Source organism: Strix uralensis, chromosome 1, assembly GCF_047716275.1.
Source record: "Strix uralensis isolate ZFMK-TIS-50842 chromosome 1, bStrUra1, whole genome shotgun sequence".
NCBI lineage: Eukaryota > Metazoa > Chordata > Aves > Strigiformes > Strigidae > Strix > Strix uralensis.
The window spans coordinates 73941381-73968523 of NC_133972.1; the positions used below are offsets into that span (position 1 = coordinate 73941381).

At 46.2% G+C, this 27143-nt stretch overlaps 1 protein-coding gene across 1 annotated transcript in view; it reads right to left on the minus strand.

Annotated features, from left to right (window-relative positions):
* Positions 1 to 22010, minus strand: part of E2F3 (E2F transcription factor 3) — a 43035-nt gene extending 21025 nt beyond the window's left edge. The window contains exon 1 of the mRNA XM_074870859.1: positions 21644 to 22010. Coding sequence (XP_074726960.1) covers positions 21644 to 21970 — 327 coding nt within the window. The 5' untranslated portion in view covers positions 21971 to 22010. The remainder of the gene's footprint in view (positions 1 to 21643) is intronic.
* Between the last annotated feature and the right edge of the window lie 5133 nt (positions 22011 to 27143).

A 27143-nucleotide genomic window follows, 5' to 3' on the forward strand; every position in this document is an offset into this window, starting at 1 on the left:
CAAAGCCACACCAGTGCTATCTCAGTGTAGGTGTACTGTAGCGATGCAAGACTGGGCTTGCATCACAAAGTTTGCTCACTAAATTGCCAGCCTAAGCCCACTGCATCTCGAGCTTAGTTTTCCTTGGATACAGGACACCTACAAGGACGGCATCTGTGGAATTACACCAATGAAGTTTCTGCAGTGCAAGTTTTCTTGTCTGCACAGGTCTGCAGTTCGAGATTTCCCACCCTGGCACCCCAAACCTTCCTGCACTCCACACAGAATACCTGTACCAAGTTATACCAGTGCACTGCCAAGGGACTGCATCACTTTACTTACTGACAGGTGATTCACCAGGAACCAATTAACTTGTACATTCTTTCAAAAATTGATGACAAAGAGGATCCATATGCAAACACTTCAGAAACTATAGCAGAGAGCTACAAACTAGAAGGGAGTAAGTTTTAAATACTCAGGTGCACATGAGCGTTAGTGTTGGGTATTCTTGCCCCCAAAGGAGGAGAATCCTTTCTTAAAAAAAAGTTGACACCAATCTTGACTCCTTATTTTTAATTCACTGCCTGAGGCAAGATGGTTTTTACATCTAACTACTTGTTCAATTCATGTAATTAGTTAGGAGAAGTCAGATCTGAAGTACTAAAACCTCTTATTTTGAAGTACTTCCTTAACCGAGCTCCATACAGGTATAAAAACATGCAACTGGATTCCCCAAAAGTAATAAATGTACTTTGAGTCCATTTAGGAAGATAAAAATACTATATAGATTCCAAAGGACATTGTGAAAGTTGACAAAAAAAACTTTCAGGAGACAACCAGACCCAGATGAGATGCAATGATTTACACTTATAGAGTCAGACAATGAGAAATAACATAGTTCCTAAGCATTTACTTTAATACAGGATAGTTCTGTAGATTATGTAAACTGTGGGGGTTTTAGTTCACTTTAAGGAAGTCCCAACATTGTCCAAACAGATTAACCCCGAGAAGTTATTTCTGCACCTACAAGTAACTATAATGCTGACTTTGCATGAAGAGATCAATTTGTCACTTGCAAGTTAATTAGGTACAGTTTTGAAAATGAAATTACTAGTATCACATTAAAAAATATCCTCAAGTAACCTTGCAGAAGTTAACACAATAACCTCCTCCACATACCAAACCTCAGAGTAACAAAAATAAATAACAAGTGCCCAAGAAACAGGAAACAGTTTACATATCCAAAAGCAACTATTCCTAGAAGCAGTCGGAAAGGAGGGTCCAAATCAGCAGAAAGTCACAGAAACAGGCAAAAGCATGTAAGAAGAGAGCAAAGGGGAGAATCACAGATAACAGGGACCTAGAAACGCCAGTTGTGGCTGACCACCTCCTTTATCCTGGATCAGGAGCCAGTATTGCCATCAGAAGGTTTGTTCACAGCACATTTCTTTGACTACAAACTGAACTTGATTTTCACCTAGCCTGGGTTGCTAAACTCTAGAAATGGATTATTTCTTCCCTCCCCATGTCAAGGTAGGCAGCTGTTGCATATACTCTTATTGCACCGGTCAGTTTAGCAGCAGACAGCTTACGTGGCTGAAAGCACAAAGATAGCAGGGTTTTTAATGTTTTAAATTCTATGTCATGTCACAAAGAACAACTAATCCACAGAGCTTTCACTGTGATGCACATCGTACCTCGGCAGCATTTTATCACTCCATCAGCCACACCAAGGAGCAGAACAACCTGGGAGTGCTGGCAAAATGAAGATAAATTGTTTGGTTCAAATAGCAAGTTTTACATATTCCCAGTGACAGAGAGGGAATAAAAACAAGACAAGAAGAAAACAGTTCATAAGAAAAGTGAATGAGTGCTGGTAGACTAAATGTTATTTTTCATATCTGGTTAAATTCTGTCATGCCATGGACAGGGCAATCTAAAAAGCTGATGTGACAGCCTAATTTACAAGACAACATCCAAAACAGATGTGTCATCACAAGGAATAAATTTTCAGGGGAAAAGAAGTTGCTGTTCCTTCTCAGATTATGAAGTGTATTGGCTCTGGTGAGGCAGAACATCTCAGGTCAGAGTCAAGCAAGGACATGATTCTATATCAAAACTGACCCACACCAGACACAATCTGTCCATTCCACTTTGTCTTCTTTACTATGTATTCCCTAAACTAGATACCTTGAGATGACTTCTCCAGAAAAACTTAAACTACCTTGAAGTCTCAAATTTTAAAATGAAATGAATTCGCATTTTCTCTCTAACTCACCCTTTGATCAAAGAATCTGACTTTCTAATATGACCTCGTACCTATCACAGACCAGAAGATTTCCCCTAGTTCCTATGCCATTAGTAACTTTAAGCTATCTTGTAGACAAGGATAGGAGGAGATTGCTGTGCAATTTTAGAACCTCTTACGAGAAAGTTAAGTGAGCAAGCTCCTGTCAGGAAGGACCACAAACACAGTTGCTCCCACCAAAAAGCTGACCTCAAGGCTGTTCAGAGACAAAATTATGGAGCATAACTGCAGAGAAATTAGAGAGCAAAACATTCATTCTGTCAAAACCTGCAGGTATTAACTCATGATTATTTTCCCCTCAAAAAAAAAAAAAGTCTAATTTCCACTTGGAGTTTACATTGCTTCAGCTTTCAGTATTAAGTTCTCAATGTGCTCAAGTTCAACCATTTAAGAAGTCCTTTAACATCAGAATCATCTCACAGTGGCTAAAGTGAGAAAGGACCTCTGGAGATCATCTAATCCACCTCCAGTGCTCAAAGCAGGGGCAACTAGAGCAGGATGCATAGGGCTGTGTCCAGTTGGGTTTTTAATATCTCCAGTGAAGGAGACTCCACAACCTAAGAAGACCTACTCCAGCATTTGATCATCCTCACTGTAAAATCTTGTGTTTAAATGGAATTTCTTGTATTTCAATTTGTGCTCATTGCCTTTTGTCCTGTCACTGGCCACCACCAAGAAAAGCCTGAATCCGTCTTCTTCACTATCTCCCATCAGGTGTTTATATACCGTCTCTCCTCCAGGCTCAACAGTCCCAAGTCTCTCAGCTTCTCCTTGTGCATCAGATGCTCTGAGACCTTAACCACCTTCAGACCCCAAAACTGGACCCAGCATGTCAGATGTGTCTCACCAAGGCTGAGCAGAGGGGAAAGATCATCTCCCTCAACCTGGTGGTAATGCAATGCCTAATGCAGCCCAGGAGGTCATCAGTGGTCTTTGCCATAAGGGTGCATTGCTGGTCCACCAGGACCCCAAGGGCTTTTGTTTTCTTCAGAGCTGCATTCCATCAGGTTTTCCTCAGCCCATCCCCATGCCTGGAGTTACCCCTACCCAGAGGCAAAACTTCGTACTTCCCTTCGCTGAACTTAATGAAGTTCCTGTCAACCCATTTCTCCAGCCTGTTAAGGTCCTTCTGGGTGGCAGCACAACCATCAGCTATCTCAATCACCCCTCCCAAATCTGAATCTTGTATAACAGTCAAGTCATCCCTTAATATTGATTTCATAAGCAAAGTAAGTTGCACTGTAGGGCATTTTCTTCAGACCTCAAATAATTTTTGCTGCCCTATTTAACATCATCTTCTATATTCAACATTTTCACCTTACAAGTACTAGCACTGAATTGTGTATATTATTTTAAGTATCAGCTGCACCAAAACTGTTCACCAAGGCAGAATTATCCCCTCCTCCTATTCCCATTTTTGTACATGCCAAGACACAAGCCTCAGTGCCATCGCTTCTTGGCATTGTGCTGGAAGCTGGTGTGCAGTTGCTTGTCCACTACAGACTTCTCAGAAGTGCTGCTTTTCACGATACAGGCCTCTTTCATAAAGCATAGCTTGCATTCCCTGTTCTCTGGCATACAACTTTGCCTTTGGCTGTATTAAAGATGCAGTGTGTTTGAATGTGCCTACAGAGCAAGTTGTGAGAGCTCCATTATCATTTACTGTTCTGCTAGCAATTACTATCATTAACAGGTTTTTTTGTTTACTTCTGGGACAATGATGAAAGCACACTATAGTGTTGGGATTAGTGCAAATACTCACTGGAATCACTCAAAAGGACCTTTTTCCTGTCACTTAGCCAATTTTTAATCCAAAGCCATACCAACAGTTACTTTTTTTTTTTAATCAAAATGATTTACAAAGTTAAATGCCTTTTCTATCAGCTTCATTCACATGTCTGACAGCTACATGGTCATCTTTTAGCTTTTGGTTGGTGGAGAAGAAAGGCAGGAAAAGAAGAAGGGTGAAGGTGGGAAGAGCTGGCTGTTGGATACTGCTAGTAAACATTTTAAGAAACACCATAAACACTTTTTGCAGTGTTGTATACAGAAGAACTCCATCCTTATAATTGCACACTACTTAAACCCTACAGAAAAGGTTATTTCAAGACTGCTGAACATACCAAGTTTTAGGGAAATTTTATGGATGCCAGAATGAGACTGGAAGAACAGAACATTAGCAGAGGTAAAAGAGATGGCATCTAGGATGAAAGCAGAAACTCAGGTGTCTATTCATAAGCTTTAATTTCTATTCGCTGCAGCCTAAAGTTCAGAGAAAGCCCATTTAGCTTCTTGCACTGCTGCCTTCCCCCTCTTTCCATTTCTGCTACCTGCCTTGCTGTATAACTGTGCAGTTATTAGAACTATCCCGTAGGCAATGGACAGCTAAATGGGATTTTCCAGAAGCCTGGAGAAGTCTTCCACTGGAATCTAGCACTAAAATATCACCTATTAAAGGCTGCACTAAAAATTCCTTTCTTTAAATAGATTTCTTCTCTCTTCAAAATTACCTACTCAATTCAGGCTTATGGGCTCTTCTACAAATGTACCTTAATCTGTTCATAAGATAAATGACCACATGATTTAATTGTGCCTTCTTCACAAAAAACGTAACTTTCTCTCTTATGATCAGTACACCTTGATCCTTTTCATTTTCAAATGCAGTGCCACTTATGAGTCATCTGTCCCTCCTCTCACACACACTTTTCAGTCTCTTCTTTTCATCCTTTTCCTCTTGTTTTAGTAAAAGCTGTAGGTAGGGCAAACTAAAATAACAAGTTTCACAACTGGACATGAGACATCCTTAAATTTAGATCAAATAAGCCCTTCCAAAACACATGGGATCTTTCCATCCAGACAGATTTATAAAAGCTACATATAATTAAGGAAAGGAATAGCATCAAAAATAGCCTGTGTATGACGGCCTTTCTCAAAGGTACACGGATAGGAAGGACAACAGCTTTATTCTCTCAGCAGCAGGAGGAACGGTAAGAGAACTCAGGGCAGCCACGGGAAGCCCCCACCAGCCTGTAGGCTTCCTTCATTGCTAAAAAGCCTAGAGTGTGGTAGATTCTTAAAAAAAAAAAACAAACAAAACACCACATTCCTCATTTTCTACACTATTTGTTTTCCCAACTCTAATTCCAAACTATATCAAATTGTAAAGTCAAGATCACCTAAGAAAACTTCACTACATTTCAGTATCTGAGACTTGCAAGTTCTTATCCAAGATAAAACAAAAGCACTTTAAAGACAGTCTTGTAAGAAACCTGCTTTGCCGGTCATCAGTTTGTCTTGGAAGTATAAAACTCAAAAAAACAAAAATCTGTTGTCTTGTTTTGACATCCATAACCTCTACCCTTTCAACAGGCGCCTGTTGATGATAGCAGTGAGAGTCTTCTTACTCCCAACTTCCCTCCCGCGCTTTGCACTGGCAAGAAGCCCTCATGCACTCAGCACAACTTGGAACAAGTTCTGCAGCGTGGCCCTATGCTTTCCACAGCAAACTGGAAATTTTGTGTCTGCTTCAGGTAAATACATTTTATTGAATTAAATACAAGAAAGTAAATATGGCAGAGTTACAGTGTTCCCTGTGTAAAACACTGAATTCCAAAATAAATAGGAATGCTACACAGCTTTCACATTTTACCATCCTGCAAATGTTTCAATGCACAACGGTGCTAAAGAAAGTACTAGGAGAAAGATGGAAATTTTGGCAGCTGCTGTGGGGAGAGCTGAGGCTTCTGACAGCGGGCAGCATGTCAAAGGATTGCGATATAAACACATCTGAAGTTTTTTGCTGAAGTAATCAATAACGAAATAGTTATCTTTGAAATTAGGCAACAGATTAAAGTGATAACTCTTATTTTGCAGCCTTATTAATTACAGGGTGTCTCCAGAGTTACTTAGTACCACAGTAGTTGAGTTTGGATGTGGAGGTTTCCTTACGACCACAATGATATAACTCCTTTTAAGCTGAAGTCAAAATTCAGCCATGTATTTTGGTCACAAGGGCCAAATTCTGCAGCAGTGTAGAATAAGCAGGGCCCTGGGTGCTCTCGCCACCATGCAGGCTGGCTTCATCTCTCCACTTGAGGGGCAGAAAGGAGACTATGCTATGAGTGCAGTTATGAAACTCAACCTTCCTTGATGAGCTTTGCATATGACTAGTGTTCACTACCACTACCATAGACCAGAAGCTCTATGAGCCTTCCCACATTCATAACCCATGCAAGATAAGCCCCTCGGCTGTAGCTGCAGCTATTAGCAGTAAAAGCCATTCCAATTGCTGTCTCCAGACTTTCTGTGACCTCTTGTGCAAGACCACAATGCCTTTACTCCCCCTGTTAAAAACCAGTCACGTTAAAGCCCTGCTCAGAGCAACTGTACCTGTCAAGGCAGCATAGCCAGTCTTCCCTCAGGAGGTATTTCCCGATAGAGATGATTTTGAAGAAGGCCTCCAGTATTACAAGCTCACTACATACATAACTTCTAGGCACAAATTACATTTATATCTTCACCTACTTCAATGCCAGCCATCAGACTGTAATTAAATTACATGTAGCCTAGGAGCCTCGGTCAGGGACTTGGAAGCCGAACGTACAAGGCACAGTGCAAACACAGCACTGAGAAAACGCAGATTCTCAGTTTAAGCAACTGCGGATTTCCTCTGCAAATTGAGAACATTTTCAGCCACGTTTACTCCTCCACGTGCTCACAAAAGCCCTAAACTGCCCCCAAGCCTTTCAAAGCTGAAAGCTGGAGATGGGGAGAGCGTGCGAGTTTCCTCCAGCCCTTGGGTGCTGCCGGCAAGGCACCGGCAGCTGCACGCGGTCAGTAAACCAAGCAGTAAGTAACAGCACAAAAGCTGCCTATTCCTTTACAGAGCCATCTGTTAGGTTTTCATTACGCGCAACTCCACCCCACTTCTAGATGCTAAGGTCGCACACATAGCAAGGCTCTCACTCTTGGTCTGCAGTCGCGTCAAGCGAGGCATCCCACGCGTGGGGAGCACGCCCGGCCCGTGGGCATTTGCAGCCAAGGGTGCACCTCGGGACCCTGCTGCCAAGACGGGCAGCCCCCACCGGCTGCCTCCGCCCCAGCCACGCTGCCAGCTGGGCTGGGGAGCTCGCCGGGCTGAAAACTAATCGCTTGCCCAGTGTTAACTTTCAGCTGGAGCAGGTCCTTGGCCTGGCTGCGTGCAGGGCCATACGAGGGCGGGCGCCGACGCAGGGAGGCGGTGGGACCGCGTGAGCAGGGAAAGAGGGCAGCATGACCCTGTTCGTGGCAGCACCGACTTGGATCAACTGTAAGCTGGCTGTGAAACCACATCCCCAAAGCATCTCCCGGGATGGTTCCAGGAAATCCCCTCGCAAACGCTCCTAAGTAGCACAGACCCGATCTCCAGTTTGTCTTTTCCTTCCTACCCCAGCAGGTAATTAAGGTTACCCTGATTAGGAGAGGATTACATTTCATTTCTGAGAACATGCAGATAGGAAGCAGGAGGGTATTTTTGTTTCCAAGACAAACGACCATTCCCGTGCTGCTGAACCAAACAGATCTAACATGTTAGTCTGGGGCACAATGGTGAGGAGCAACAGGAAGACCTCTGTCCTTCACTCACCTACAGCAGGTACCTGTCACGACTGGATGGCTTTGTGTTTCAGTCCCCAGATGAAGCTAGTGATGACCTGAAGGATCTTGACATGGTATTTAATCCTCCTCTATATGTTATTGTCTTCAGAAATACTGAATACTTTACCAAGCAGCACAACCGTTTAATAATAGCATGCGACTACTGAATTTAATATGCTGAAAGCAAGTCTTGTTATATCTACCCCAAAAGAGTATCTTCAAAGTGTAACAAGGAAGAAACTGGAACCATCAGTCAGTAATACTATCACTCTTTTCTCACAGCTGGAGCTGTATCCATCAGATACACTGCAGAAAACAAGGAGAACAAAGCTAATCAAATACTACCACCTTTCTTCCTCTCCATTATTGCCTCTCCTAAGATTGACCACATTTGTGGTTAAATGCAGGGAGTCAAACTTCCTATAAGCTGTGTCGTTACGGTTCCAGATTTCCACTGTGGTTCAGCAGTATCACAGCTCTGGAAAGGCATACTGGCGTATGCTCAAACCACTGCCTTCTCTCATTAAGGTGAAAGAATTCCATATTGCAACTGTAAAAGGTTCTTACCCAAATCACGTCACTGGCCTGCCTTCTTAAAGATCCTGATACCAAACTTAAAAAACCAAAACATTTTGTTGAAATTGGTAATCTGGATAAAAATGCTTAGTGAAGCGACTGACACAATTTCACTGTGCCAGGGAAGATACAAGCAGCTAATATCATGTATTAGCTCTTCCACTTACTTGAATGTTTTAGTTAAACCAGAAAAGCAAAAGCCCAGCTCCTTAGGATCCCCCGCACACACCTCGTTCCACTGCTCATGAAAAGGACCCCTGCTCAGCCCTCACAAGACCCAAGGCTGTATATGTGTATGTCCTCTCTTTTTGTTTGAGCAATCAAAAGCCTTCATTGGTTCTTTTGCAATTTGAAGTTCACATCACTGAGATCAATAATCCAGTCTCAGCCATAGTCAAGATGCTACATGCAGCTGGCTGATCTGGTGGCTGGACTAGCAGCTTGTCCCCTCAGAAAGCAAGTCTGAAGACAACACAATCTCCACAAACCCACCAGCAGATGCTTGGAGTACCTGTAAGTGTAGCTCCTCACAAGAGAAGCTCCTAAGTTTGTCTTTAAAAAAAGATCAGTTCATTGCAAAATGGACAGAGCAAAACACGCTCGGTTTTGGACCCTTTTTCTGAAAAGAAAAATCAGATCGGGATACCACAGCCATGTGATGGTAGTCAAAGCAGACCTAAGAAAAGACCTAAATTACACACAAGAACAAGAAAGCAACTAGTCATGGCCCTGACCAATATTACTATCCAAAAAATTCCAGTTTTACATGCATGGGGTGCAGGTGCACAAACAGCTGGACCTGTAGTAACATGTGCATAAAGATCTCCTCCATGTAAGTGTGCCACTGCATCAGTCCTGACCCATGCACCCACCTCAGTTCAGACTAATACACCCACTAAGTTACACTCCACATTTTTCCTCAGAGAAGACCAGACCGTGTACCTTCCCACACTCTTAATTCAAGATGAGAGTATCTAGAAAGGTTCTAGCTGGGAAGATTGCTGCACCTGCTCCATGCTGGGGCTCATGCCCATGCAGTCATGGAGGGGCACTCAAACATGAGGCAGAGCAACAAAGAGGACAAAAAGCACCATCTCGGCACTCAGGCAGAGGTGAAATACTTGCAAAAGGTGTTCAGCATAACTTCACAGCAGAAGGAACAATAAATTTTTGTACAGTTTGTGCCACAGTAACTAAAGGGTCTGGGGCTGAATCTAGACACGGTATCTGACACCAGCTTTCCAGGAGGAAAGCAAACTTCCAGGACCATTACAGCTGCTGGCAGGCAGGCTGTCCCTAATCTTCTCTGCATGCCATGCTTGCACAACCACTGAAAGAGCTGGGGCGGCCCTGCTGGGCAAGTACATTTACTGGGATCTTTATGCCGCCCCTGTTGTGTCATTGCACTATCACACACAGTCCAATTTTAAAACCGTTCCAGAATTGTTGGCTTGTTCCATTTCAACAGGGCATCGCCATCAAACAAGTCAATAGGCAAGCTCAAGTATCTTGATATTTTTAGCTAGATATACTATAGCATCTCACAGATGCCTAGAGTTTTCTCCCTGCAAGGTCTGAAGGAGATTCCTCCCTTCTCAACTGCCACGTGAGCAGAGTTCGAGGGCTGCTCTTCACACGCTGAGGCAACCAAGCTCTTCAAATGGCTGGGAAAGCCACATTTCTCCACTTCAAATGAAGTACTAGCAACAGATACAGTGTCTGTCTGGTACAACTGGTGCTGCTTCACCGCTTGGAGGAAGTAGGGAAGTGTGTTCAAAATGGCACTGAGGCTGTTGAAAGAGCTAAAGGGTAGTAAAGAAAACAAAAACTAGGCAAATCTGAAGGGGAAAATAAAAAGGCTGAAATTCTGACCCTTTCTTACTGAACAGTGAATGACTCGATAACTCCTGATTCACTGAGGCAGAAATACCTGATTTTGGCCTTAAAGAGAGAGTCCATCATAGTGTCTGCATTGCAGATGAGAACAATCACATTTTTGCTTGCTCTGACTTATTGCTAAATTGATTATTCTCCAGGACTGGGAAGGAGGAAGAAAGGAGGGAGACGGTAATTGCCCTTATAAAATTCTTTAAGGTGGAAGAATCAAATGCATCTTCCTTTTCCTAGCAACCCTCTTTCCTAATTCTGAAGCAAATAAATCACACTAAGGATAGTATCCTGAACATATGGCTTTCTCTGAATAAGGGGTATTTGCCTGCCTACAAGCTTGCTTTTCTTTTCTCTCTTTTTTTTTTTTTTTTAATTTAAATATGCCAGTCTCTGGAATCCCCTAACCATTCCCCTTCACAGCAAAGCGGATTTCTGACACCTCCCAAAAAACCACAAAAGAAACCTTCTAAGTATTAACTTATTTCTGTCCACAGAAGGCTGTACCTAACCTTAATATCTAGCTAACAGCATGCAACTTGTTCACTACTGTTGCATTCTCTTATCACATATTCAGCAAAAGCATGATGTAACCAAGACGAGAAAAGGGAAGGACTTCAGCAACCCAAGGCCAGCAGCAACATGAAGAACATCTTTAGGGAACAGGTCACAAGCCAACAACGTTGGAGGCCTCCAAATGATCTTGCACCATTTTTACCACCTTTCCTGTAAACACCTACAAAGCACATGGCTCCAAGTACAGCAACTCATGGGATGTGTTTTTATTTTACCATTTCCTCCATGCACAAGACACCCTGTGTCAGATGGTCTGAACTTTGAACGCTCCTCGGTCTTTCCGTAGAGCACCTGAAGCAGAGGACCACTGGGAGGGACACTGCTAACCCCTAGATCTGGAAAAACCTTCCTGCAGGGGCCTTGCAGGCTCTCAGTTGTGAAGCGGTTCTTACAAGGGCCTTGAGAAGGGGTAAAACCCCCTCAAGTTCCTCACTCCCCTGCCTGCAATCCAAGGCAGCAGCTGGCAGCAGCGCGCAGAAGACGATCATGGAGAAGTTTGCCAACAGGAATGAAAAGGTAGCAAGGACGCCAAAAGTCAATGGTCTGCATTTTTCTTTAAGTCACAAATAAAAACCAGCAACAAAAATGTGACTAACAGGTGAAATCAGAAAGGAAATTTAAGTGATTTTTATAGAAAGAAGTGCGAACCAAAGTCATACCAAAAGCCACCTGAATTTTCATACGCAATTTCCCATGTTCGTTTATGTCATCTTCACAGTGTCAGTTTTCCAGAGAACAATTCTCAGCTCAGCACGACAGAACATTATACCAACGGGCATGCAGAACATTAGCATGTTATAAATAAACTGCTAATTTGAGGTGGGAAAAATCATCAAGGCAGCTCTTATGATTAAGAACCAGAGAAAGAAAATGAGCAACTTGCTTATGCTTTCGGGACACCGTCTTCTATAAAAGAGCTTTTTCTAACCCCCAATTCCTGAGGGGCAAAAAAGAATCAACTCAGTGAAATACCCAGTGTCAAGACAAAGCAGCCAGTGAAAATGCTATTATAATTTTTAAAGTCCTCCCTGCCCCCTCCTCAAGTAGTAAGTTGTCTTTTCTATTGGCTCAAGAGGTTTGTGCTTAAAAAGAGTACTACAGCAGAGTTGTGAAGTTTCGGCTTCCTCTCACCCAACTCAGTTTTACATAACTCTCAAGAAACATTTTTAGGTGACAGATACCGTGCAGCCAAAAAAAAAAAAAAAGAATGAGGTGCAGAACTATTATACAGCATTGTGGATCTGGGTTACTTGGAGCTGCTCGATAAAAGTCTTACCATGAAAAGTAGAACTTTATTCTGCTGAGCCGACGGCCAGGATTATTCATGCTTGCGATAGCCCTGATCACCACCCTCCGTCTGCCCTGTGTGGGGTTCTCTTCCACCCTGTCCCCAGTCTGCAAGGACAGATAACACTCCACCACGGCATGGCTGCCACCTCGGGTATTATTTCTGTACCACTCCAGCATTGTCACTCTTTACCAGCATGCCACTTACTAAGCATTATTATAAAAATTTCTGCGAATATCTATGTTCGCCACGAGCAGGGATAATGGCCTCATTGCAATAGCCTTGATAAAAGCTCCAACAAGACAGCTTTCAGATACTGCCACACAAAAGCCTTCTGTGAGAGCTGTAACCAACATCAATTCCCGCTATGCGAAGACATTAGACAAAGTGTGAACTAGCTTACTGTACAGGGACAAAAAACTGACTGTCAATGTGTGGGACCAACGCTGCCTAAAAACACAACGCTGGCAAGGCAAAATAACACCAGCATATATACATGGTAATTGCCATTTAATTCCAGAGTTAGCAACACAAGAAAACAAGTAGTGAAGGCAATATTAGGTTACTAGCATCACTCAATTCCATATAATTCCATTTCTAGTGTCTCTGGTTGGAAAAACGACTTTAAAACTGGCAGCTGTTAAAAAAGCCCAAGCAGAGGGTGAAGGAAAGCCCAGTTTCCATTATAGAAGCAGTCAGAGAATGCAGCAAACCCTTCAGGCCTGCTCCTTAAAGCATCTATTTTCCAGTATACAGTAGACAACCTGATGCACACAAACCACCATTCCACCTATGGTACAAGGCAAAACCCTTTTTGCACATAATTTTATATTTTTACATACTTATCTACTTACACTGTGGTAACACCCATAAAGCCAGAAGCCTACTGTCAACATAAGTGGACTGTACCAATATAAATGCCAGGCCAAGAGGTTACTTTTTTGCTTCCACACCTGAAATCTGGTAGATGACACCTCTTTAAATGGGAGTCTAGGTAGAAGGGATGCAAGCAAGTCTACATTCCAGTTTGTTTCTGAACAACATGCAAGGCAAATTTGAAAGCTAAGTTTTATAGAGAGCACAGTACACTCTATAGAGAAGTGCTTCACTCTAAAATTACATCTGTACTTCAATATGTGTAAAAACCATGAAATCCTACAGTCCAGATTCAGTAGCTTGTAGAAAAAAATTACATCTGTTACTGCACTCCAATTTTAAGATTTTCTAATTAACGGGTAGAACCAAAATTAAGAGAATGTCATATATAGAGAGGACTAGTAGAGTGAATCTATAAGCCTGACACAACATATAAAAATTTGATTCTTCCACTTCACGGTGACAGCCACCATTGAGACCTAAACCAGAGACTTCTAACATCACCTTAATTAACAAGGAAGGACATTTGCCAATGAGTTTCTTCCCACCCCCACTTTCTAGCACCAAGTTATGCAATATGCAACAACCTTTGAACCAACAGATGTACCACCAAAAAAAAAAACCACACATCACCACACAAAAAAAACCCCAACTAAATAGCACTGTAAAGAGAAAGTCTTTTAAGAAGTTCATTAATGAAAATTACTTCTAGAATCTATGCATACATTAACCAACACACACATACCACAACTCGGGGCAGGAACGCTGGAGTCGAAGCAGCCAAGGCTAAACAGACACCGCTTGTTATCTAGTTTCCTAGTACAATTTAGTTTTACCAAAAATAGTTGTTTAGATATTTTCTACAAGTTTTCACACATCTTTGCAAAACAACTAGTGGCTTGCAATGTCTATGTGATGAGACTATAAAATCCTGTTGTAAAGATATACAAATGAAAGCCAAAATAATAGCAGCTTCTGCTTTTAACAGGAACTTGTTTATATAAAGGTCAAGATACCAAGGACCCAACATCTGCAGTACTGCAACTGAACATCGCAGGAAGCGCCAAGCATCTTCCTAAAAAGCGTCTCCTAGATCCTGGCAGTAGGACATTTGAAAATGCCATCAGCCTTAGGTAGTGATCACTTCTAGGCCTAGATGCAGCCACATACAAGTTGGATGAAATCTTGAAAGTAGATTCAGGTGATCAAACTAAGTCCCCTACCTAAACGAAGTGACAAAACAGGATACGGGTTTTACTTCTAGAGATCGTTATTGACGTGCCCGTGGAATAAACAAAAGCCATACTTGACCCCCTAACTCAACACAGAAAAGATGCCTGGCTGATTCTGAGAAGGTGATCTTCAATGCTTCTCCTTTCCTTCCTAGTTTGGTCCTAGGCAAAAGACCTTGGTACAGAAGTCTGAAAGCTGCCGGGCATGCACACACAGCACTGATAGAGTTAGTGTGTTAGTTTTCACACTGTAACAGGTCAACAACTGTTTACATTCATAAGTAGGACAGGAGAGACACAACACATTTCATTAACCTCAGGCAAGTCCAGTTTGCAAACAATTACCAACACATTTGAGATGTATAAAAGATGATGTGCATACACATTCATATATGTATAAAAGAAAGGCTAAAATGCATGAAGTAGTATACTCCTACTACACAGCAGAGGCCATTTTCAGTATGCTCCAGCTTTGTCAACACCTAGCCAAACTCTTGTCTTCTCCCTTTACAGGGCTTGCAGACAGAAATATTTACCACAGTTCACCTTGAGCCCACAAGGCTTTAAGAACTCCACAAATGCCACGAGATCCAGCAAATAGTCGCACCATCCAAGCAGACAGCATAGTACTTGAAGAGACACCCATGCCAGGCATAGCACTTCCAAGTGTGGTTTTGGACCAACTTACTTGAGGAAAACAGAAGTGAAATAGTTCCCTTTTAAAGATGTGATAAGTTGGGCAATTTTGCCAAGTCTGTCTTCAAACAGAACTGAAATTGAAACCCAGTCCAAATACTTCAGCAGCAGCACCTCAAGCACTGCAGCAGCCCCCCTCCCACCACACACCACTGCCCCTGGGCACATGAAGGGGGTTTCTTCTCCCCATAGCAGCAAATACAATTCTGCTCTTGAAAAATAATGCAGGAAGTGATTAACTCTGCCAGCCAAAACAAAAGCCTGAAGTCCAACTTAGTCATTTGTAAGGATGAGAGTTGCCACCATATATACACACTCAGCGCTGCCAGCTGTAAATGAGATTATTTGCAGAGGCTGTAAAACCCGGAGATTTAGTTACACTAAGAAGAGCTTTCCATCTGCTGAGGCCTCGCTCTGGGCAGGGCTGGATCTACCATCGGTGCAATAAGCCCATCTGAATCAAAGTCACAGTCCCCAACCCATCCTTAGCAGACAGCTCCTCCACAAGACAGGATTAAAGCCTGAGCCACCCACCCACCCCTCCACAGCAGCACCACGACCAGCCCTGCCACCAGAGCCAAGGCCCTCAGCCCAGCACTCACCATCAGAAGTGAAGCACGACGGGTTGAAAGGTGTCATACCTGTAGCTACTGAGAAAAGCTCACCTTCATTTCTCACCCAATCCCCCTCTCAGTGCTCTGGACAGGAGGGGTGGCCTGGATCCCCCTCCTACAGCCCCACCGAACCTACTGGCCTCCACAGGACAGGGGCTCCAAAAAGAAACAGTGCTAGTTCATTTTCCTTCTTGCAACCTATGCTTTGTAGTGAGTCATTCCCACATTAGCTGGGCACATTCATCCCCTCTGCTCCACACCTCCTGTTTCCCCCACCAGGGCCAGGTTAAGACCTTGTGAAACAAGCCGGCTCTGAAAGGGTCTCTGGCTCCTGCTAGGCCTGCAGGCCTGGGTCTACTGTCTTCAAAACATCTTTCAAAGCTGCCAGTCTCCAAAAGCTTCACAAGTGGAAACTCACAACTAACAGGCATGTTTGTTTTCACACCCAGGTGGTTCTTTTATGAAAGGACACCTTTACTTTAACATTAATGGCTTTCCTATCAGGAGAAATGAAATGGTCTAGCACTCTTCAGCTTGCAGAAGACACCTGAGGACAGAAGATAACGTATCAAACTGTGTAGAGAAACATATATGAGAAAATAATTTTCCCCTACCACAATATCTAGGATCACCCAATAACACTACAGACAGCAAGTTCAAAATTAAAAAAAAAAAGAAAAAGAAAAAGGCAGAAGCAAAGAAAATTATTTGTTTCTTTCATAGAAGATAACTAAATCATAGATAGAACTTGTTGCTACCTAAGATCAGAACTACAACTAGATTCAGACAGGGCTTAGACAAAAATCACAGGCCACTGGTAGCTATAAAACTCACTGTAACCCCTGACTGAGGAAGCGCTCTCTCGAAGCAAGTAGAAGAGCTGTCCTGTGCAAGCCCTCTTCTTGTGTTTCTTCCTCAAACATTTGCCACAATCATAGTCAGAGAAGTAGTGGGAGAACCTTTCCTCTCGCAAAATACAGCCATTCCTAAGTTTAAAGATTTTATTTTTTCTTAAAATGCTTGGACATACTCACAAATGAGCACACTGTAAAAATTAACAGAGTACCACTAACATACCTGGGATAAAACGAGGGGAAAGAAAATGCCTTGAATTGCTCAATCAGTTGAGGCAGCCTCTACAGAAGAGTAAACTGGCCATAAAGTGACCCATATCCAGCCTTTGGCAAGCAGGCTGGTGGCACAAAGAAGATACCTTCATGGTGAAAACAGGCAAGACCAACTTCTGAAAACTGAGGCTTGGTGAGCCAGTTTAACACCTCAACACAAAAACCATGGGAAAGCGCCTGTCTCCTTCCTTCATCTCACTCATGCTATCTTGGACCACATATGGCCAATACCTACCACATGCCAGAACTAATGCTCATCAGATCCAGCTCTTTTACCTTGTTAAAGTAGCAGAAAACCAACCCACCAGTGCAGCTGGATGGTCCCCAAGCACCAGAGGTGAGGGAAGACCACTGCCAGGCCACAGGCAGGACAAAGGAGATGCTACAGAGGAGATGGTGAGGGAGAAGAAAGCCTACTCCTTCCAGCAACAGTAAAGCCTTTGAGTGGTTCAGCTGCTCATGGAAGCCTGCCAGAAGTCCTTATCATCGTGGGGCTACCATACTGCAGTAAGTTCTGGTACAGATGGAGCCACACCAGCATAGCTGGACTCTGCATGAGGAGAGCAAAGACACCGCCAGCAACCACAGCAAGCTACAGGCTATTTCTGAATGGTTTTATTAGGATGCCTGCTTTCCACTCTTTGCTTGTTGGCACAGTTAGGGCAATCAGGATTTATACATCTGAACTCTCCTCAGACAGCTGTGCCAAAGGACACTGTGGTAGTTCCTTGGGCTCAGAAGCAGTCTGTTGCTGGAGGAGATGGATTTAAAGCAAAGAAACTCCCTCAAATGCTGTTCAAAAAGCAAAGACCCCAGACTCATGCTAGCGTTCATTCCTAATAACACAAACTACCAGGCAAAGAAATGCAAAAATGGGTCTGAATATGAAAACACCTGTGTCTTCACAGACAAATCTTTTTATTCCTGCAAAATAAAGAAAAGCTCCTAGTTAACTACCCACTTCCTTTATGCAACTTACAGGTTTCTCCTCCCATACCTTAAATCCTTGTTCAGTATTTATGTCTTATGTGGCCTGTTCCTTTACCCAACACCTAGGAGAAAGACTGTGCATTACCCCATTTTTCTCCTTTTCCAGCTGTGGCTTGCTGAGAAGGAGGGAGGAAGAGGTGCTTTCTAAACCACCAGAAAAATGAGAGAGGTGCTAAGTATTCAGTTTGGAAATGTAAATCCTCCCGCCCCCTTCTGAAGTATGCCGAACCAGCCTCTCCACAGCTCATGTCATCTAAAGGCCACAGGAGTTCTCTAAAGATATTCTTGTTAAGAGGATTTAGCCCCTTTTAAAAAGGACTTAACATGTGGGTGGTGTCTCCATTTAAGCATTTTCTCATGGCTAAGAAAATGGCCCTGTTCTTAAAGGCTTATCTTTATAACCCAAAGACAGTAAGAAATTCTCCACTATTTGAATTAGAAACATTTTGAGCAGCTTGCTTTTATAGCAGCCCCATTTTTAAGTACTGGGATTTGCAAATGGTACTGACTTTCTCACACCAAGCGAGAAGGCAACACCAGCAAGAATGCTTTTGGGGTACCTTATCAAACATTAATTTCTCCACGTTTACGTGAGGAGCCCGGTTGATTCATAAGCTCACTGCCACCGAAATGGCACAGCGTCACTACTCCTGTGCCCTCTCCCTGGCCACCACCTTCCCTTGATGGTCCCTGGCACTCACCAGACCTTCCATTAGCTGGTTCAACCTGCCTGCCCAGCAGAAAACTTTTATTTATTTGTTTTGGTCAGGGTTAATTTTCCATCCTGGGAAGCCTGAGATTCCAGAATGAAAGAAGGAAAACGGCACTAGCACCCAGCAGGGCACAGGAGGGCAGGGGAGGACACAGGACCGCCTGCCCCTTGCAGCAGCACTGACCCCCGTCTCCAGAGGCTCAGGCCTTCCCCAGGAGCGCAAGCTGAAGGTAACTTTGCAAGGGTTAAATCTTCATTACCACTTGCGTTTAAGCCATAGCAGGGGTTTCGATCTGCCCAGTAACACTTTCTATTAACTCCACAGGAATGGTGAAAAAGCTCCTCAAGTTGAAAGGGCAGGCAGCCTGGTCAGAGCCTCGCCGAGCCTGGGCTCACCACCGTACAAAAGCCCGGTTAGCAACCCTTGGCTGCAGGAGCTGCCACGACAGGCAGCAACAGAGCAAGGAACTGGTTTTGGACAGTTTTGGACAGTATTGAGACACCTGCTTGAGAGATGGAAGAGTGTACAAACTCTCATCGGCCTGGTGCTGGAGTCGCCTGTTGTTATGGTCTGGGCCACCTTTCAAGGCTTTTCCAGCACGGTTACACTTACACAAACACAGATAAGTAACTAATGAATTCCCAGGGGGGAAGCAGCTTACTTGGGCAAAAGAAACTTTTTAATTGCTGATATGGTCAAACACCTCCCTGAACAGCCTAAACTATACTGCTGTACTGACTCTTTTCCAGTCATACCAGTTTATATTTGGAAGTGACGGGTGGGTTGCCAGTGCAGTTACATCTGAAAGCTACAGCATTTTCATAACCCTAACCAGCACAGGTGTGCTGGCCAAATTCTAGACTTATCCCTATGGTCTTTTGCATAGCAGGGCCTTGTTTTCAGCTGGGGGTCTCGGACTCCATGCACTACTTGCAACTCAACTAATCAAGCGCTAAATTTACATTGGTGCTACTCGCCTGAGCTCGCTGCCTCAACTACCCAGCATTTTCTCACTCCTCTAACCATTCTCCGATACCAGTTTCTAAAAAATGCTCAGCTAGGAGCCAACCGGGAAAATACCCTCGCCTCCCAGTCCCAGAAACTCCTCTGCGAGTTTTGGGGAAAACCAGGTGGGAGTCGGAGAACTGCGGAAGGGCTGGATGGTCTCCCCACCAAGCAGCTTGTGGAGCAGAAAGACGAGGCAGAGCGCTAGGGCGCTTCAGCCTTACTTCCCGAAAGACGGGCCTGCGGCAAACCAGCGCAACTCCAAGAGGGGCACATGCTTGAGCGTGGCTGTTGGGGCAGAGCAGGATGCACAGCCCCTTTCCTGACACGTGCCACAGACGGCTTATCGCCCTGGGAGGGTGCCAGCCCGAGCAGGTATATACCAGTGACCTGACCCCTCTCCTCCTCCCCCATCCCACCCCTCTCCCCAAAGTAAACACAGTGGCTGAGGGTATACAACAAACTCACAACCTCTGTGGGGTCTTTCTTGCAGGCAGCAACCTTTAAGGTGGAAAGAAGCCTTCCTAGGTTTTTATGGCCAGAAGTTCCTCCTGTTAGAGAGGTGAACGCTATACCAAAAAAAAAATGCACTAAATTCATACTGGTGGCACCCATTAAGGTGAAATTTTAGGAGTTCCCTACAACGCCAACATGCCACCCACAAAGCTGAAAAAAACCTATACAAGTATTCTTCCTGAATCATCCCGTAACATATACTTCTCTTTGTAGTCACTTAACACCACCTTCCAGGAATCAAACCTTTGCATAGGACAGCCAAATATTTACAAAGCAGCTTGAACCAGTCTGCTTGACACCGAGCAGCGTTAGGATATGGTGAAGACCAGGAGCACCAAAAAAATCAATTATCTTTTACAGCGAAGATGCTTATTTAAAAAAATAAAAAAGGCTTTGGATGGATTTTGACGAGCCTTGAAACTTCCATCACTACCTCAGCAACCAACACCTGCAAAAACCCACGCGAAAGGCAGCTCCTGCCGTCCTCACGGTCTCCCAGCTGCACGAAGACACAAACGCGGCTCCCAAGCTCTTGTAAAAGTATTTCGGAATTACAGCAGCATCCGGTACCTGGACCATCACCGACTGGATGCCGAGGCGGGGGGGGTGGGGGGTGTTAAAACCCCTTTTGCCCGGGTAGGGGCGCACCGGGGCGGGAGGGAAAGAGGTGAGAGGGAGTTTAGCGATCCCACGCCGCCGGGCGGGGGTCGTGGACGCCGGGGGGGTTCACCTGCCTCCGGCGGGAAGGTGAACCCCCCCCGGCGTCCACGACCCCCGCCCGGCGGGGATGCCCCGCACCCTCCACAACTCGGCGGAGCCCACGAGGGCCAAGCGCGCACCCGAAAACAGCAAGGACAAAGAAAACCCCACGGGGGCGCGGGGGGGGGGGCGGGCGGGGAATAGACGGAATTTTTTTTTTGGGGGGGGGGGGGGGGAGGCGGAAAATTTTAAAACGGGGGCGGAAATTTTAAGGCGGGGGGGGAGGGGGTGTCGGTGCGCGCCACCGCCCCACGAGTCACTGACCTGCTGCAGGGGCATTTCCGAGAGCGGCGGGGGCCGGGGGCGGCCGGCCGGCGGTCGGGCTGTCCCAGGCCAGAGGGAGGAGGAGGAGGAGGAGGAGGAGGAAGCGGCGTCCCCCTCCCCGCCCGCCCCGGCTCCCAGTCACAGCCGCGGCCTCCGCGCACGTGTGCCAGACGTCACCGGCGGCTCCGGGGGTGAAGCGGAGACACCGGCGGGGCACGGCCCGGCCCGGCCCCCCGCCCCGGGGGAAGCAGGGCCCTTCCCCACCGCCGGCTTCTCGCTCTTTGCACCCATGCGGCGGGACGTGGCGGGGGATATTTTTTTTTAACCCCTCCTTTTTTTTTTTTTTCTCTCGCCTTTTTTTTCTTCTTCTTCTTTTTTTCCTTTTAAATAAGACCCGGCAGCGGGGGGGGATGGGGGGGGAGGAGGCAGGAAAGTTTATTGCAACAAAGCGCTGCCTCCGCCTTTCCTGCCCTTCCCCCCACCCCCACCCCCCCCCCCCGCCTGCCCCTGGGCCCGGACGGCGGCGGGGAGAGGGCCTGCCTGGCGCTGATCCCCCACCGTCTCCTTCACCCTCCCGCGGGGACGGGGGAAAAACAAAATTACCGGGGGGCGGCCTCCGCCTCCGCCGAGAGCGGGCTGCAGCAGCGCCGTCCTGCCGGCGGGTCCGTGGGGGGTGCAGTACAGCGAGCTGCCAGCGGGCTGGCCCCCATCCGCCGCCGGGGCAAAGGCACCGGGAGCCTGGGAAGCGGCGGCGGCAGCGGCGGAGGAGGAGACAACACAGGGCGCCCCCGCCGCCGCGCCGGTGCTGCGGATCTGGATGAAGGTGCCGGCGGCAAAGCGGGCCGGGAAGGCGGCGGGGGCTGCTCTGGAGTCCGTGGACGGTGCGGGCGGCGGCGCTGCCGGGGCCGGCGGCTGGAGTCCCCTTCTCATCCTTCCCTCCGGGTCTGTCCCCGCAGCCGCGTCTCCTCCTCCCCCCGTCCCTCCCCCCCCGGCCTTCCCAGCTCCTTTCCTCCTCGATGCCGAGGCCCCGCGCAAAATACTGGGGGCTGCGGGTGCCGGGGGGGGCCCGGCTGCAGGATGCGGGGCGCCGGGGGGGGACGGAGGCGGCGGGGCGGGCAGATGCGGCGGATGGAGCGGGGCCGCTCCCGCTGTGTGGGGCCGGCTGGAAAATGGCTCCAGGAAGCGGCGGCTGCTGACAATGAATGAAGGGAAAGGAGACGGGTTACGCGCCAAGGGCCTCCCGCGAAACTCGGATTTCCCGCCCTCTTTTCAAACCAAATTTGCATGGCCCCGCCCCCGGGGCGCGCCCCGCCCGCCTCGCCGCCTCATTGGCCCCCGCCGCCCTCCCCGCCGTCCAACGGGGCGCCGCCTCCCCGCCCCGCTCTCTTCCCACTGGCCCGACGCGGTCGCGATTTGCATGCCGCCCGCCGATTGGCTGCGGGGGCGAGGCTGGGGGATTCCCCCTCCGCGGAGCCGGGATCCCGGTTCGCCGGCTCCCTGACAGTGACAGCTGCGGCGGCGCCTGCCGCAACGTGCCCGCCGGAGGGGGCGCCCCGGCCCCGCCCCCGGCCCCGCCCGGGCCGGCCCCGGCCGCAGCCCCGCCCCGCCCGGGCAGGGCCCGCCGGGCTCCCCCCGGCGCTGGGGCGGGCCGCGCCGCTCGGCAGCCCGGGGAAGGCGCTTACCCGGCCGGCCGGCCTGCGGAAACCCCGGAGCTGCCGGGAGGTGCGTGCGGCTGGCGCCCCCGTTCCGCTGGGCCGGGTTCCCGCCCGGCACCTCGGCTGTTCGGAGGGGCTCACCGGAGTTCTCGCCCCGGTTTGCTGGGAAACGCACCAGCCTGTGCCGGTGAAGTGTTCAGGGAGCCGTTTAACGGCGTCCCGACGCGGGTTTTCACGCTCTGGTGGCTGGAGAAGCACTTTCCGTCGTCTCCGTACTTCTGCACCCATAAGTCTTCCAACCAGGCTGCCTGAGGCGTCTCGTTTATTTTTTTCCACGAAAATAGAGCACCCGTCAAAACATTCCTTTCCCGTTCCCCTTTCCCTTCCCTTCTGTATTACCTCTAAGAAGTAAAACAGTGGAACTGTGGAACTATGGAAACAGTGGAAACAGCTGTTTACACTTTCCAGGCAGCATCTTCACTGACTAAATGCCTCCTAAACTTAAATGCCTCCGTAACTTACTAAATGACCCCCACCCTGCCCAGCACCTCCAAGCCATGCCCAATTTCCCCACATTTCATTTCCCCACACGTGCATCCCCTGCCACCAGCACTCCCAACAGCTGTGTCCATCCTGACGCTGCTGTATCGGGCAGATGAAGACCCCTTCCCTTGGTAACGTTCCCCGTGTCCATCACTAGCAGGTACACGAACAAGTTGCTCCATCGAGTCTGCAACCCTGCCTGTAGTTCCCCCTGGTCTGACCCCAGCTCAAACAGAGCGGATGCCTATGGTGTGGTACTGTTGCATGTAAAACAAGGGCATCTTCCATTCTGGGCATGTTTTCCATCAAAGAATGAAATTCTGCTCCTTTTGGCACTGGAGAGGCCTTGATTAAGCTACTGCATAAAATTTTGGGCACTGCATGTTAAGGAAGGTACAGCCTGGAGAGAATCCAGAGGAAAACAAGAACAATGAAACATGGTCAGAAAAATGCGTTCTACTACAAAGGTTGGCTTTTGTTTTGTTGGGATGAAAAGGCAGGGCAGTGATACACAAAAGGTCACAAAGAGATTCCTCTTCCTCTGTAGGGAATATTATGGACTTTTTAAGCAGTATTAGATTTAATCTAGGTAATTGGGGATCAACAGATGTTGAAGTGAAGAAACCTTGAAGCAGCCTACCCAGGGATACTGGAAATTTTTTAATAGATGAGGAAGACTTCTTTTAGACATGATGCAAGTCTGGGCTGGGCGTTCAGGACCTTTCCAAGTCTAAAAGCCTTTCCAAGTCTTCATTATGGTCCTTCCAGGCCACGTAGGAGCAGGGCTTGGCTGAAAATTTTCATTTTCTTCTGCAGAAGCTTAGCATTGTTTAAAATTTTACGTAAATCTGCAGTTCTGCTACTGTGGACCGCTCTTAAGAAGTCAACCAGCAACACTCAGCTTTGTGTCTGTGCTCAGGGTGAAGCAGCTGAGAGCTGTGCTCGGTGTGCCTTGGCCACAGCAGGTACAGCAGCACCTGGCTGGCTGGTAGAGGCGTATCCTCAGCGGAAGCGGGGAGAAACAGAAATCTCTCCCTTCTGCAGAGTTCATCTTCAGTCTTCTGAAGTGTCTTTTATGGTTTTCCTCTGCCATGGTCTCTGCCATCTTCAGCTAACTACCCATCATGCGAGGGCATCCTACGCCAGGTCTCGCTGCTTCGTAGCAGGAGAAGGTTACTGGGGCAGATCCGAGGGCCAAAGCAGTGCAGAAGCTGAGGAATGCGGACAGCAGGTGAAGGGAGAGGGAAGAGTCCAGATATAGAGAAATGTGCAGGCAGCCGGGCAGTAAGCTTCCTTATAGTTCAAAATAAAGTGGGGTTTTTTTCCATGTATGGAAAATGGTAACACCACATTGCTTTTACGTATCCTAGAGGAAAGGGAATGGAAGTACCAGGAAAGAATGGTAACTGTGGACAGCTGTGAAAGGGGTAATGGGTACTCTTCAGAAAAAGAGAGGAGAATTAAAAAGACGTCTAGGAAAAAATGTGGATAGAGACAACAGTATAAAAAAAGAAAAAAGGGGAGAAAAAGGAAATAATCAAGGATCCTGCAGGATGAAGAGAAGAAACATGGGCCATGACGTTACATCACAAAGAAAAAAAAGCAATAAGAACCAAGGTACAAACACAGCGAAGTAACAACAGCAAAAATAGAGAGTCCTTAGAGCAGACCTTTAAAGAGAAAGAACAGAGAAAGACTGAAGTATAAAAAGAGCCATGCAGATATAGTAGAAATAGCCAGGATCCCAGGAGCAGAAACAAAATACAGTAAAACAGACGGAGAAAAAGAGGCCGTGCACAGGCTAAGGCATGATACATTTCAGAATTCCCTGTCATATATTGGTTCTTTCATTATCTAAGTTTCTAGTAGCTCATTACTCTGTAAAGGGCGTAAGTCAAGTGGTTGCAATAAAACAAAGCTAAAGTATTAACACTTAAATCCTATATTGTTTCTTTACGTGTTGTTTTTCATTGTGAAGGGAAAGAGTCTGGCTTAATGCATAAGAAAGGTTCAAAGTTTTCAAGAAACAAGCAAAATGCTATTACACTCAGAAGGACACTTTAACCGAACTGCAATAAATCCAGAAAGACTACATCTATTTTTACATAAGAAAAAGAATAGAAAATAAGTCCTTACCCCAGCAGGAGAAGAAACTCTGCCAGGTAGCATTTTCCTGCAACCAGATGTAAAATGCTACTCCCGGAAACAAGCACCAGCCGAATGGGATGGCCAGGAGACCTGGCCTGTATTGTCTGAATGGGAAGATCGCATGTTCCTGTCTTCTGGAAGTGGAGTTGTGCTGTGGCTGTGGTGAGGCTGGTGGAGAAACTTCAAAGGAAGCATGGGGTTGATCTGAAAAGCAACTTTGCTGTTCATAAACTGACTTGTGCCAGAACACACTGCAGAAGAAAAGTTTTCTGCACTGAGAAGAGGTGCATATTCTTTTCTTTAAACACAATTCTGTTGCAGATATTTCAGTTTGCAGCAGGACCTATTAAACATGTAATTCACTTGCTAGAGCTAATGGAAGGAACCTAAAGAAAGTGGAAAGTAAAACATACATAGGAAGTGTACAGAGAGCTACATAAAGGAAGCTAATTGCAGGCCCAAGAACATGTTGGTCTATAAAAAACAAATTGGTGCCTACTGGGATGTCATCATCCAGGTATCTGTTGCAGAGAAAATACCCTGCAGAACAAAAAGGCTTAGGAGATACTATAATTAAGCCTGATGTGCAGCTGTGATTTATTTTTCCATATGAGTATGGTACTACAGTACTATACAACTGTCCTCGTGAGTGTAGTCTTTATCTCTATGATGATACACAATTTCACCCACAGGGTCATTTAGGGAAAAGGCTGTGTTTGTCCTGAAAAAGGATGGACCTGTGTAATGAGGATTGCTTTATTTGGGATTCTGGCTGTTGTTGCAGGTAGTGGAAGCAACAATGGAGATTAAGCTTTGCCTCGAGTTAGAATGGTTAAAAGCTACCCTGGAGACCTGGATTCTAATGTGACTTCTCCCATGAAGAAGATTCTGGACAATGTACAAATGAAGACTGCAAAATGTTCCTGAGTTAAAAAAAAACTGTCTCTAAGAAAGGTTTGATTAGTAATAGACAGTAGATAAATGTATAGCCCTGCATATGGAATAATTATGAGGACAGAATATACTGAACAGCTGCTTACTACATGAGACATGCCCATCCTTCATACTGAATGAAGAATTGTTCAGGAATAATGTTCACATAACAGAAGACTGCATCATCACATATACGTGTGGTGGGGCAGAACTGAGATTGTACAAAAACCCACTTTCCCAATTACTAACATTTAAGAACTCAGTTTCTTAAATTTTGGAGCTTGACTTCACAAGCATCCCAGGAAGAGTTGAGAAGGGAGGGATGGGGTTATGTGCTCGTGATCACACATCTGGAACACAACTTGCATAACAGCAAATGGACATCTGGAGGGAGCACTGATTCGTGCTGTCACTGAAAGTGTGACATCCTATCATCTAGGTCATTAAAGAAGATGTTAAACACTATGGGCCCCAGTATTGATCCCTACCAGACACCACTAATGACTAGCCTCCAGCTGGACTTTATGATCTTGATGAGAACCCTCTGGGTCTCGCAGTTCAGCCATTTTTCAATCCACTTCACTGACCACTTAACATAGCCCACACTTCATCCATTTTTCTATGAGGATGTTAGAGGAGACACTGTCAAAAGCCTTACCGAAATCAAGATAAACATGATCTACTGCTCTCCCCTCATCCACTGAACCAGTCAGTCTCACTGTAGAAGGCTATCAGGTTGGTCAAGCATATCTTTGTCTTCATAAACCCAAGCTGACTACTCCCAATCACCTTTCTGTCCTTCATGTGCTTGGAAATGGTTTCCA